This window comes from Microtus pennsylvanicus, chromosome 7 (assembly GCF_037038515.1).
Source record: "Microtus pennsylvanicus isolate mMicPen1 chromosome 7, mMicPen1.hap1, whole genome shotgun sequence".
Classification (NCBI taxonomy): Eukaryota; Metazoa; Chordata; class Mammalia; order Rodentia; family Cricetidae; genus Microtus; species Microtus pennsylvanicus.
The window spans coordinates 363,037-376,713 of NC_134585.1; the positions used below are offsets into that span (position 1 = coordinate 363,037).

Genomic DNA, 13,677 nt, shown 5'->3' on the forward strand with positions numbered 1-13,677 from the left:
CAAAGGATGGTGAACATTGAGAAGCTTGAAAATAATAAACACAAAGTGACCAGGAGAGAAAGACAACCAGGGATGCAGGAAGGGTACTGAAGGGTTTACAGCTGAGGAAGATGTCCTTGAATTGCTTTTTAGTAACACAAGAATGCAGTGCTACAAAACAACACAGGAGAACATATTATAAATAAGAGTGATTGCCTCTTAAGGGGTAGGAAGTGAGTGTGAGCAGGAGAGGCATGCAAAGGGCTTTTCAAACTTAAACAGCCTTTTGCAATGATTATTAACAATTAGCACTGATAACTTGGCTGAAAGCTCTTCCCTCAGAGAGGAAATGTGGGAGGAAGAGGAGGAAGCAGAAAAAGATTCAGTTAAGCTGGACAAGGAAAGACAACAAAGATATTTTTCCCTTTGAGACAGGGTCTCCCTCTATAGACCTTGCTGTCCTGGAACTCACAGAGATATGCCTGCCTCTGCCTCTGGAGTTCTGGAATTAAAGGCGTGCACGAACACACCCAGATGGCACAGAACTGCTAAACTTACAAGAAGGGACCCGTGAGGAGACACAGCCAACCATCTTCTCTCCACAGGTCACACCTATTGCCTCTCAGCTGTCACAGTGGCTGTCACTGCCTGCCACCTCTCCGGGGGGCTTCAGTGCCTCAGATCTTCTCTCTTTCCAAACAGTAGCATCACCTCCTTCAGGACGCAACACTGCTCTCTATAGCTTTGCCTTTCCATGACTCAGTAACTTTACCCTATGGCACATGGCTTCTGAGGATGCTGAATGCCTTGTTGGATTTTTCAAATGCATGAGACCACTCACCTTTCCAGCCTGTGAGCTCTGGCACATGGTCTATTCACGTTGTCCAATATTTGAAGCAGTTTCTTAGCTTAGTGACTTAATGTGGCCTGCTATAGTAACCTGGTGAACTAAAAATGGTATGTGATATTTGACTTGATCCTATGTGAAAAGAAATCCTATTGGCCTGGTTGGTTTTTGTTTGGTTGTTTGCTTAGGTTTGGGTTGGTTAATTTAACACATGCTAGAGTTATATGGGCAGAGGAACCTCAGTTGAGAAAATGCCACCCTCATCTTGCCTGTAGTCAAGTCTATGAGGCATTTTCTTGATTAACGGAGGAAAGGCATTCCTCTCCCTTGGGGAGGTAGATCTGGATGGCATAAGAAAGCAGGAATAACAAGCCACAGAAAACAAGCCTGCTGTAGGCAGCACGCCTCCATGGTCTCTTCTTCAGTTCCTGCCCTGATTTCTCTAAGCAGTGAAACGTAACCTGAGAGCTGTAAGCTGAAATAAGCCTTTCCTGCCCTCCCAAGTTGCCTTTGGCCATGGTGTTTTATCACAGCAATGAAAACCCTAACAAAGACACCTCCAAAGGTATTGGAACAATGGACAACTTTGGAATATGGGGTGTTTGTGAGGTAACAGTACTATATCAATGATAAATTCTTTGAATTCAAGGCTGGAGAAGTGGCTCAGTAGTTAAGAGCACTGGCTGCTCTTCCAGAGATCCTGAGTTCAGCTCCCAGCAACCACATGGGGACTCACAACCATCTAATGGGTTTCTGGTGGTCTCTTCTAGCACAAAATCATACATGCAGGTAGAGCACTCATATACATAAAATAAAATATCTTTAAAAAATAAATTCTTTGAATTCACTTCCTGTACAGTTTATTTCAGAGACCACATTGTTGTAGCCAATGCATAATGAAATATGGAGGAGGAAAGGACCTTGACGCCAGCAACATGCGCTCAATACTCAGAATAAAATGGGACTCTGGACCAGGTGGTGGCGCACACCTTTAATCTCAGCACTCAGGAGGCAGAGACAAGCAGATCTCTATGAGTTTGAGGCCAGTCTGGTCTACAAGAGCTAGTTCCAGGCCAGGCTCCAAAGCTTCAGATAAACCCTGTCTTGAAAAACAAAAATCAAACAAACAAACAAAAAAAGTTTTCTGGAAATACGGTGTGAGAGGAAAACACTCAGGTAAGTTTTATGAATACATAATCTTACTTCAAAATAAAATATTTTAAAATGTATCTGAATGCTATTAACCAAGAATTATGCAAAACCAAACTCTGCTTTGTATGTCCCATATTTCAACATTATGGTGCTGAGACAGGGGGATCTCAAGTTCAAGTTCATTCAGGACTACATAGTCAGTTTTACATCAGTCTGCAATGGAACAATACCCTGCATTTCAAAGAATAAAGGGAAGGAAGAGGGAGGAAAGGAGGGAGGGAGGGAGGGAGACCAGGAGGAAAGGAAGGAGTGAGGGAAGCAGGGAGGAGTAAATTGTACTTAAGATACTAAATTATGACTTATATGAAATGAAAATAATTCAATGAACCTACTTTAGATTTTCATTAGTAAACTGCAAGTGGTTTTTGGTCATTTTTTTTTGTTTTATTTTGTGAGGCAGGGTTTCGGTTTGTAGCCAGGCTGTCTCAAACTCACAGGCCCTCCTACCTAAGACAGACCAATGCCAGGATTGTATCTTCTCTTTTTTTCTTTTTGATATTTTAAAATAATATTTTTATTGTTTTTAATTATGTGTGTCTGTGCTTGAGTATGCACACATGTGTACAGGTGACTGAGGAACCCAGAGGAGTCAGATCCCCTGAAACAGGAAATCTGGGAGGTTGTGAGTGGGCCAACATGGGTGCTGGGAATCCAACTCAAATTTTTTGTGAGATTAGTTTATACTCTTAACCATTTAGTCCTCTCTCCAGCCCCATGATTACAGTTTTTAAGAAATTATGTCATATAGTATCATATGACAGTCATTGTAGATATAACAATTTTTTCTTAAATTTTTCCACATATGTATATTGATAAGTTGAGGTAAAGGTTTTCAGTTAATGGTAAAATATTTGTTCCAGATTTATGAGCCATAAAGATTGCTCTTATTTAAATTTAATTTTATGTGCATGAGAAAATATATATATATATATATATATATATATATATATATATATATATATATATATATGTATGTATATATATAAATCTCTGGTAAAACTTCAACAATATGAACTAAATAGAACAAAATGTGACCACAAAATAAGGATAAATCCTTGCTAATATTTATCATCAGATCAACAATCAGCCACACAATTCATTGTCATTTATACCACACAGAAGGAACAACTTCAACAGTCCAGTGTTCTGATCATCACATATGCTTAGGAACTATCTGTAGTGACAATGAAAACTAATTAGTGAATTTATGTTTTTTATCAGCTTCTTTGCCCATAACCAAACAATCAGAGGATCTAGTACAAGGATTCATCTGTTCTGGGTTTCCTTGGTATCCCTAGACATTTGTCCAGAGCAGTAGGAGAAGACCAGGGGCAGGAGGAGAACACAAGGAGCTGCTGGGACATGTGCCCAAGAAGACAAAGGCAGAAATGTCCAAATAGCAGAACTTCATGACACATTGATCCATGATGATGGGAGAGCAACTCCAGTTGGATTCATAGCAGAAACAGACCATGGTCAACCGCACCTCCCCAGTGGGTTTCATTCTCCTGGGCTTCTCTGAACACCCACGCCTCGAAAAGATTCTCTTTGTGGTGGTCTTGTGTTCCTACCTCCTCACACTCCTAGGAAACACACTCATCCTCCTGCTGTCCACACTGGATCCCAGGCTCCACTCTCCAATGTACTTCTTCCTCTCCAACCTCTCCTTCCTGGACCTCTGCTTCACCACAACCTGTGTGCCCCAGATGCTGGTCAACCTCTGGGGCCCCACAAAGACCATCAGCTTCCTGGGATGCGCTGTCCAGCTCGTCATCTTCCTCTCCTTGGGAACCACTGAGTGCATCCTCCTGACGGTGATGGCCTTTGACCGCTATGTGGCTGTCTGCCAGCCCCTGCACTATGCCACCATCATCCACCCCCGCCTGTGCTGGCAGCTGGCAGCTGTGGCCTGGATAATGGGGCTGCTTCAATCCATAGTCCAGACACCCCCCACCCTCCGTCTGCCCTTCTGTCCCCATAGACAGATAGATGACTTTTTATGTGAAGTCCCATCTCTAATTCGACTCTCCTGTGGGGACACTACTTTTAATGAGATTCAGTTAGCTGTGTCCAGTGTCATCCTTGTGGTTGTGCCTCTGAGCCTCATCCTTGTCTCTTATGGCGCCATCGCCAGGGCAGTGCTGAGGATAAACTCTGCTGAAGCATGGAAAAAGGCTCTGGGGACCTGTTCCTCCCACCTCCTTGTGGTTGCCCTCTTCTACAGCTCAGTCATTGCTGTCTACCTGCAGCCCAAAAATCCCTATGCTCAAGAGAGGGGCAAGTTCTTTGGCCTCTTCTATGCCGTGGGAACGCCTACACTCAACCCTCTCATTTACACCCTGAGGAACAAGGAAGTAAAGAGGGCATTCTGGAGGCTTTTGGGGAAAAATGGGGACTCCAAAAATACCTAACAGAGAAACACTTACGGCAGGAGGATTAATACCAGGCCCACACGGTAGATATATTAAGACTTGTTGAACAACATTAGGGAGAAATTGGTAATTGGAGCATGAATGAGTTGATGTGTACAACAGGAGAGATCCGATGGGCACCTGAGTCTTGCTTCAACTCCAGTTCTGCTTGTGTTACAAGATGTACAGCTGCTCAAGATTATAGTGAAGGGTGTTGTAGCCATGCGCAGTCTCCTACTGCAGCTTTCAGTTGGTTTGACAGAAAGCCACTCATGGTAAACATTTCTAGCCATGCGGACATTAGATATCCCACAGTTGGGAGCCTTGTCTCTAACAGGTTTCAGTGACTAGCAGGCCTGAAACAATGGGTACCTTTCTTGCAACTGTGAGGTAACCTTGACCAAGAACTCTCGAGGCCAAGGATTCCTCCCCACCACTGATACTTGAGCACTCCAGAGCCTGGTGGGTCAGATGTGCAAAGCAGCAATGCCCTGGTACAGCAGCCCTTTTCTGCTCTGAGGTCCAGTCTGTCAGCAGTAAGTGGTTCTAGGAAGGAAGCCCATCACTGAAATCTGCTTCCCCTGTGGTCAAAGCATTAGTAGATTAACTACCAGTGGTGTTAAATGTGAACACAAGAATTTGCCCTTACTCTGAAGGGATGTCACGTCAGGGTCCAGACTATCAGATCCCTAACAATTTCAAAATTATGAGGCACCCTAGATCTCTATGGGTTTTATTCCCCACTCTCTGAACTATCATAAATGCCTCCTGTACACTCCCCTCCTGGCTGATTCTGCTTAACCAGTACAGTTTCAATTAAGTTGATGGTTAAATTTTCTGGAATTCTAGAAAACAGTTGTTAAACTCAATCATGATTAAAGATTAGGTAATTGTCAGTAGTAGCTAATACTTTCAAAGTCCTGTGAAAATACTCCCTGTGGCAAATTCTACAAACAAGTGATGAAGATCCTGATTGAAATTACTTTGTATAAGATTCTCAAAAATTTCACATCATGAAGGAAATGTTCTGAAAACTATAAACAGGCTGATTATCAACAAGTCTTATTAAAATAAGTCTTGGGGTGTTATTTCTAATTTCACTCTTAAAAATAGAAGTAAAATGTTTTATTTTTAGCAATAATGTGTATTTTAGGTAATGTGTATTTAAAATCAAATTTAAGCAATGAGTTTCGCTACATGTATTTTAAACCATGTTGAATCAATGGATAGACTGAAATCTCTTTGAAATATTAGGGGGACTAATATTTGTGTAGCTTTTAAACTTTTTTGATTAATGGATCATTGAAAATGTGTTTCTGAAAAGTTAGAAAATTTGCTATTGGTTTCATGCAATGGGTTCATGTAATATAGGTGTATTCATGTGTGTGTGCATGTATGTGTGCCTGCATATGTATAGGGAATCTCTAGAAAATGTATATATGCAAACCATGTGTGTGCAGGAGTCCTCAGAGGCTGGAAGAAACACTGGATGCCCTGAGACTACCACATCACTCCTCTGTCCTAGAGGAGGAGGGAAAGGGCACAAGGCTGGGGAAATGGCTCAGCAATTGAAAGTGCTCTTCCAGAGGACTCAAGTTCTGTTTCCAACACACACGTTAGGCAGTTCACAATGCCCTGTAACTCCAGCCCCAGGAGATCAGGAATCCTCTCCTAGCCTCTGTAGGCATCCCTCTTGCACAACATACATATAAGTAAAAAAATCTTATTTTAATTATTTAAAAGAATAGAATTATTATAATAAATCTATCCAAACAGCATTAAGAAATTAATTTATACAAACTCAAACTGAAATAAATTCTATTAAAACAAAGATAATAAATATTTAAACTCATGCTTTCCCAGTTGTTTTATTTATGCTCTTTGGCTATTTATATCCATGTCTTCTAGACTATAAAATATTATATCATGCACTGACAGCACTGTGTAACTGTGTATTTCTTTCCACTTCAATGTGGTTATGACATACCATATCAAAAGGTTTGTTTATTCGTTTGGTTGGTTAGCTGTTTTTGGTTGTTTTATCTTGTTTTTGAGACAAGGTCTCATTACATAGCCTTGCCTATCCTGGAACTTACTTTGCAGATCAACCTGACCTTGAACTCACAGAGATCCATCTGCCTGTGCTCCACTATAGCCCCACCATATTGATAGTTAAAAATTGACCACAGTGGAAGTATTACACACAAGCATGCTGTGCACATCTTTGATATCAGCATTAGAAAGACTTGCAAGCTTCAGGTCATCCCTGGATACAGAGGGAGACCCTTTAACCAAGAAGGGAAAGAGGATGATATGGAAAAGAGGAATAGACAGAAGGACAGACAGTGGGAAGAAGGCTAAGTTAAAGTACAAATATAATATATGTGTGTGTGTATACACGTGTAATGTGCATGTAATATATATACTGTAATATATATTACATGCTCTATCTCAGGCTGGCTTGCCAGAAGGAAAAGACACTGTCCATGTCCCATTGGGACACAGTTATGAAAGAGTTCTGATGCACTCTTGAAGCAAAACTGTAGTGTGAACTTAGATCTGTAGTAGGAGGCTGCTTGTTTGTTCCCGGCTGCTCAGCCCCAAAATAACCACACAGAAACTGTATTAATTAAATCATTGCTTGGCCTATTAGCTCTAACTTCTTATTGCTAACCCTTACATCTTAATTTAACCCATTTCTATTAATCTGTGTGTTGCCACGTGGCTGTGGCTTTCAGGCAAGTTTCCATCCAGTGTCTATCTCTGGCAGGGCTACATGGCTTCTCCATGACTCCACCTTCTTTCTCCCAGCATTCAATTTAGTTTTCCCCACCTACCTCTATTCTGCCCTGCCAGGCCTAAGACAGATTCTTTATTAATCAATGGTATTCCCAGCATACAGAGGGGAGTCCCACATCATACATTCATACCTGTAAATCTAACCTGAGTCTGGTCCTTCTTCATGATAGCATTGAAAAGAGCCTAGTCAGTCATGATAGCATTGAAAAGAGCCTAGTCAGTACAAGACTATGATGCAGAAAGAAAGTGATGCAGATCTGGGCTCAGGCATGAAAACCAGGAATCGCCACTACCGTTGGAGCTATCCCTTAGTTTCCTTGGTGGAATTCCATCACCTCTGAGATACATCTAGGTTTGGAGATGAGTGGAGTAGCTAATTACATGGCTAAAGTAATGGGGTCAACCATCTTTGCATCCTGCTCAGTGTTTTTGCACTGTGATAGTCTTACATTACAATACTCTTCTCCTGTCTCTGTAGAGAGGATGTAGGTTCAGGCTTTTACCTCTGCTACAACTGTCACTCAACACACTAAAGAACCACTGGGGGATCCTGGCAACTACTTAATACACACATCTGAATTACATATTCAGAGTTCAAAACTAAGATCCAGGTATAACCATGGCCTTGATACATCCACCTTCATTTGAACTATGATAATGGAACATATATTACCATTATGGTGTTTGGTTTACATTAGATGTGGGGTAGACAAATACTCTAAGTCTTCTACAAATCTAGGATTTCATCATCCTGTATTATTACAGTGTGGGATGTTTCGGAAGAATTGAGCAGAAAGGGAAGAATTTGAGAGATGTTAAAAGTATAGTTCTAAAAAAAAAAGTATAGTTCTAGCTGAGTGGTGGTGGCACACGCCTTTAATCCCAGCACTTGGGAGGCAGAGGCAGGTGGATCTCTGTGAGTTTGGGGCCAGCCTGGTCTACAAGAACTAGTTCCAGGACAATCCTACTGTTACACAGAAAAACCTTGTCTTGGGGAAAAAAGAAAAAGTATAGTTTGATATGGATAAGTGAAAGAATTAAGAGGAATGTCTGGATGCTTGTTGCAGGATACTTGATCTCACTGTGATATCACTGTGACAGCCCGAAACTGTGTTAATAAAGATAACTTTGAATTCGAGGGTGGAGCCAGCAACTAGCTGACCAGACTTAGCCATAGAGAAGTCAGGAATAGAGACAATGAGGACACAAGAAGGAGCAGGGAGGGACTTGGAGATTTCCTGTTTCTTTAATCTGGGACGTGTGGAGAGAGAGCTGCTACCGGAGCCTCCATTAAGAAAGAGAAGGTCAGCTGCTCACTCATTCTCCACGTCTTTGATCTATTAGGTTTTCACCCCAATATCTGACGCCTGAGTCTTTATTGGCAATAGAACAACTTGCACAAAAACAGATGCTGGGTGGAAGGGAATGGAGGTGGCCCTGGTTATTCCAAACACTGTCCTACTGAGAGAGAGGGTGAACTATTGACTACTGGTTATTCCAAACACTGTCCTACTGAGAGAGAGGCAGAGGGTGAACTATTGACTACTGGTTATTGCAAACACTGTCCTACTGAGAGAGAGGGTGAACTATTGACTACTGGTTATTGCAAACACTGTGTCCTTCTGAGAGAGAGGGTGAACTATTGACTACTGGTTATTGCAAACACTGTCCTTCTGAGAGAGAGGCAGTGGGTGAACTATTGACTACTGGTTATTGCAAACACTGTCCTTCTGAGAGAGAGGGTGAACTATTGGCTAATGCAGTGGGGACTATTTGCTGCCACGTTCCCTCCAGAGTCCCCTACCTCTCTAGCATAGTTACTAGCTAATTAACTGTCTGCGACTGTGAACCCTTGGGTCTCGACTCAATTAATAAGCTGTTTTTTCCATAGGATAGGAGTTCTGGGATCCTTTTCTCCACCAAATACCGTGTCAGGTGTTCCACCACCAGGACCCCTAAAACAGATGCTAACTTCTCCATGCACTGAGGGAGAAAGCCATTTGTAAAAACCTTGATGGTGAAGATGTCTCTGCCTTCTCTTGACCTGATGTGTGCGATAGAATAGACAGTGGATTGTGGTTGCTTACACGACTCTGATTGCTTACAAATATATTCCCTAGTCTTATTGATCTAAACCTTCTTTGCTTCAGCGTCTCATGTTAAGAAGGTGCAGTTATGTGGAGTTGTGAGGAATAGTCATAAGTGTGTGGACACATGTTTAGTAACAAGCTTGACTAGAGGGATGCAGAGCCTTAGTTTGAAGTACTTGCTCCATTTACATAATGTAAATGTTCCTGACAAGGAAGAGTCTAGCTAACAAAGGCTTAATAGCTAACTCACAAAACCTGAGAACTATCAAGAGGCGCTATGAGCTAGCTCTAACTCACTGCGTATTTATGTGCTCAGAAAACTGCCTACTAATGAATACAAGCAATTCTTACTAAGACTAAAGATCTAGCCACCCATTCAGAGCCTAGTAATCTCCTTATATTCAAATTCTTCCCAATGACTAGGCACCTGTTGAGAGTTTGGTGATAGGCAATTACTAGCCAAAGAGGATATTCTCTGGTTGAAGGTAAGTAAAATGTTTCTCTTCTGTGAAATATCAGATATGTATTCAATAACCAAGCCTCGTCTAGAAGGCAAGTGAACCAGGGGATTTCATTTGTTTGCCGTTGCATTGTTATTTGAGAAGGTTTCTAAAAAAAAAAAAAAAAAACCTTCATTTAATGTATCAGTGTTTGCAGAAGCCAGAAAAGAGCGTTGGATTCCCTGGAGCTGTGTCTATAAGATCTTGTAAACTGCCTGACATGGGTGTTGGGAACCGAACTGTGACCCTTAGGAAGTGTACCAACCACTTTTAACTGTTGAGCCAACTCTTCAGCTTCCATTTCTGCTTTTGAAGCAAGGTATCACTCTGTGACCCAACCTGCCTCAAACTCACCATCCTCTTTCCTCTGCCTCCTGGCTAATAGCACGAAAGTCATGTGCCACCATGCTTGACCTAAACAGGGTGAATTTTTATCACCCCTATTGAATCAGAAGGTCATGTAGTTTCGTTCATTCCTTCAAGATCTGAACAGGAGCAGACCATGGTCAGACACAATTCCACAGCAAGAATCCTCTTTCTGCATTTCTCTGAATATCAGTTCTGGGAAATGTTCTCTGGAATCTTGGTCCTAATATCTGCTGAATAAGTGACCTGAAACAGTTGTTTACCCTGAAAATTCAATCATGGATAAAACTGGTAAGATCATGAAAAGAATACTATGGAAATGAGATGTTCAGAGAGCTGTGTACCACAACTGGCCCACGGAAACACTCCACGGGTGTAACGTATTGATAGAAAAAAAAGGGGGGAATGATTACCAGACCTTCACTGGCCCCCTTCAAATGACCAAACCCTGTCCTTATAGCACAATGTGGACACCTTAAAGTTTAAGAGAAAAAAAATGCAGAGACCAACAAATGTCAGGACGACAGCTGAGTAGTGGTACATGCTTTAGCCCCAGCATTCAGGAGGCAGAGGCAGGCAGATTTCTAAATTCCAGGCCAGTTCCAGCACAGCCAAGGATACACAGAAAAACCCTGTCTAGAAAAACCAAGAGAGAAAGAGAAAGAAAGTCAGGAAGACACAGAATTGGAGGAACAATGGCAAATGGAAGAAATTAAAGAGAGTAAAGGAACTGCCAAGAGAATAACCGAATTAGAAAGAGAAAGCTGGTAGGAACATTAGTTGATGCTTGAAAGTGGGTTGTGAGTCACTAGGTGTATACAAAGACGCCAACAGATGGGTAGCTGCTATTGAAATCAGCTTTCTTTTCCCTCAATCAGAAAGTCAATGAGGATTCTCCTGTTCTCAACCACAGTCCTGGCTTCCTCTCAGCTACCAGACACTTATCTGCCTGGGACCTGCAGAAGGGAGCCTGAGAAACATCAGTCTACCTTGTGTGTTCTGATAAGGACACAGAGTGAGTCTTTATCAAGCCCCTTATATCACACTGATCTGACAGCTTCAATCCCTTCAACTAGACACAAAAGGCCATGGTCAACCACACCTCCCCAGTGGGCTTCATCCTGCTGGGCTTCTCTGAACACCCACGCCTCGAAAAGATTCTCTTTGTGGTAGTCTTGTGTTCCTACCTCCTCACGCTCCTAGGAAACACACTCATTCTCCTGCTGTCCACACTGGATCCCAGGCTCCACTCTCCAATGTACTTCTTCCTCTCCAACCTCTCCTTCCTGGACCTCTGCTTCACCACAACCTGTGTGCCCCAGATGCTGGTCAACCTCTGGGGCCCCACAAAGACCATCAGCTTCCTGGGATGTTTTGTCCAGCTCTTCATCTTCCTCTCCTTGGGAACCACTGAGTGCATCCTCCTGACGGTGATGGCCTTTGACCGCTATGTGGCTGTCTGCCAGCCCCTGCACTATGCCACCATCATCCACCCCCGCCTGTGCTGGCAGCTGGCAGCTGTGGCCTGGATCATTGGCCTGGTGGAGTCAGTGGTTCAGACACCATCCACGCTTCGCCTGCCCTTCTGTCCCCACCATCAGGTTGATGATTTCGTGTGTGAAGTTCCTGCTTTGATTCGACTGTCCTGTGGAGATACCACCTATAATGAGATCCAGATGGCTGTTGCCAGTGTCTTCATCTTGGTTGTGCCTCTGAGCCTCATCCTTGTCTCTTACGGTGCCATTGCCAGGGCAGTGCTGAAGATAAACTCTGCGAAAGGGCGCAGGAAAGCTTTCGGGACCTGTTCCTCCCATCTCATTGTGGTCACCCTCTTCTACAGCTCAGTCATTGCTGTCTACCTGCAGCCCAAAAATCCCTATGCCCGAGAGAGGGGCAAGTTCTTTGGTCTCTTCTATGCCGTGGGCACCCCTTCTCTTAACCCTCTCATATATACCTTGAGGAACAAGGATGTCAAGAGGGCATTCAGGAGGCTGCTGGGGAAGGAAGTAGAGCCCAGCTGACACACACTCTCACAGTGTGCTGGAGATTCTTCATGCCTTTATCAAAGGGTTTATGCCACCACCCTCCCCCTCTTCAGGCCTACCCTACCACTGGAACGGATGAGACAACACAGGACACAAAGATGAGAAATTCAGTAGAGGGGTATAGCTATACCACAGGAATCAGACGGAATCTATCTGTCTGTCCTCTTGTGCCCCATTTCACTGATTTTGCTTTTAATTCCTTTCCCTTGCCAGAATGCCGCTATCTTTTTGAAATTTTACCTTTATGTTTTTGTGTGAGTGTATGTATGGATGTCTGAAGAAGCAGGAAGAGGGTGTAAGATGCCTTGGAGCTGGAGTTACAGATAGTTAAATTGTCCAGCATGAGCTTTGTAGTTTGAACTCTGGTCCTCTGGAAGAATACAAACGCTCTCAGCTGTTGCGCCCTCTCTTGCCTGGCGTCTCTGTCTCCTCGCTTCACTCTCTTTCCCTCCGTAGTTTTGCTGCCGCTCCTTTGTGAGGCTCTTGGTAATTCTTTACGCCTCCTTCTGTTTTATTCCCCAAATATCAGCAAGGGTTGAGGGGAGACTGAAACTTAGTTCAGAAACCCAACCAAAAAGCGTTAGGACATTTGCCTAAACTTTAGCCCGTGACTTCCAGTCAGACCATTCCCAAATGCATTCTGCTGTTCCCATACCGGAACAAAACATTCCAGTATTCTTACCTTGAGGCCAGAAAAAAACCTTGGGGAGCCACCTGAGCTGCAGTCCTGGTGTTCCCCCTTACCAGGGCTAGACAGGCAGCTCACAGAAAGGAAAGGCTTCTCTTTAAGGTGGGCAGGACACTTTGAGCACTGGGATTTTGGTGCCATCTACTGGCCAGATCTGGAACAGCATACCGACAAGTCATGTAAGTCATAGGAGGGCTGCTCAGGAGATAATTAATGTAGTTAACGTGATATACTTGGATGTCTTGTGATGTTCAGGTACCGTTGAAAGTATTTTACAACCTTTGACCCATTTTATTCTTGTAGCATTGCAAAGCTTTTTCAGAAGCAAAAACTAAGAGTTCATTACCATCTCTCAAAGTTCTCAGTCAGGACTGGTATCCAAGAGGGCAGAATCCAGACCCAACTCTAAGTTCTGCCTTGATATACATAGAGCCTTGCTGGTCCAAATGAGAAGCCTCAATGTGTCCTCAAACTAAAGAGGAATCAGTCTTAGCTAGCCGTGTGTCCATCCTCAGACTTGCCTCCCTGTACAAAGTTTCCCAAATGCCTTAAAGCGCCCTGTGGCAACATCAGAAACAGAAGACAACTTCGGCAAGAAATTTGAACCAGTATGTGCAAGGCTTGAGTCAAGAGGAGTCACCGTAAATTTGAGGCACATTGTGTCTGGTCTGGTTTACTTCCAGGCCTCCAGCAAAGCCAGCCTTTCAAGTCTCATTACACAATTAACCATCTCCCACCCA

At 43.1% G+C, this 13,677-nt stretch overlaps 2 protein-coding genes across 2 annotated transcripts; both read left to right on the forward strand.

Moving 5' to 3' along the window:
- The first annotated feature begins 3,510 nt into the window (after positions 1–3,510).
- LOC142853592 (olfactory receptor 2H1) lies at positions 3,511–4,449 on the forward strand. Its single transcript, XM_075978755.1, has one exon. It carries the CDS (start codon positions 3,511–3,513, stop codon positions 4,447–4,449), a length of 939 nt encoding a protein of 312 aa, XP_075834870.1.
- A 6,843-nt stretch (positions 4,450–11,292) lies between these two features.
- On the forward strand, positions 11,293–12,225 carry LOC142853593 (olfactory receptor 2H2). The gene has a single exon (XM_075978756.1). The coding sequence runs from the start codon at positions 11,293–11,295 to the stop codon at positions 12,223–12,225; it is 933 nt and encodes a 310-aa protein (XP_075834871.1).
- The last annotated feature ends 1,452 nt before the right edge of the window (positions 12,226–13,677 follow it).

What these genes read in the sequence shown, in the direction of transcription:
- LOC142853592 (XM_075978755.1), top strand. Translation starts at nt 3,511, where the DNA reads ATGGTCAACCGCACCTCCCCAGTGGGTTTCATTCTCCTGGGCTTCTCT.
- LOC142853593 (XM_075978756.1), top strand. Translation starts at nt 11,293, where the DNA reads ATGGTCAACCACACCTCCCCAGTGGGCTTCATCCTGCTGGGCTTCTCT.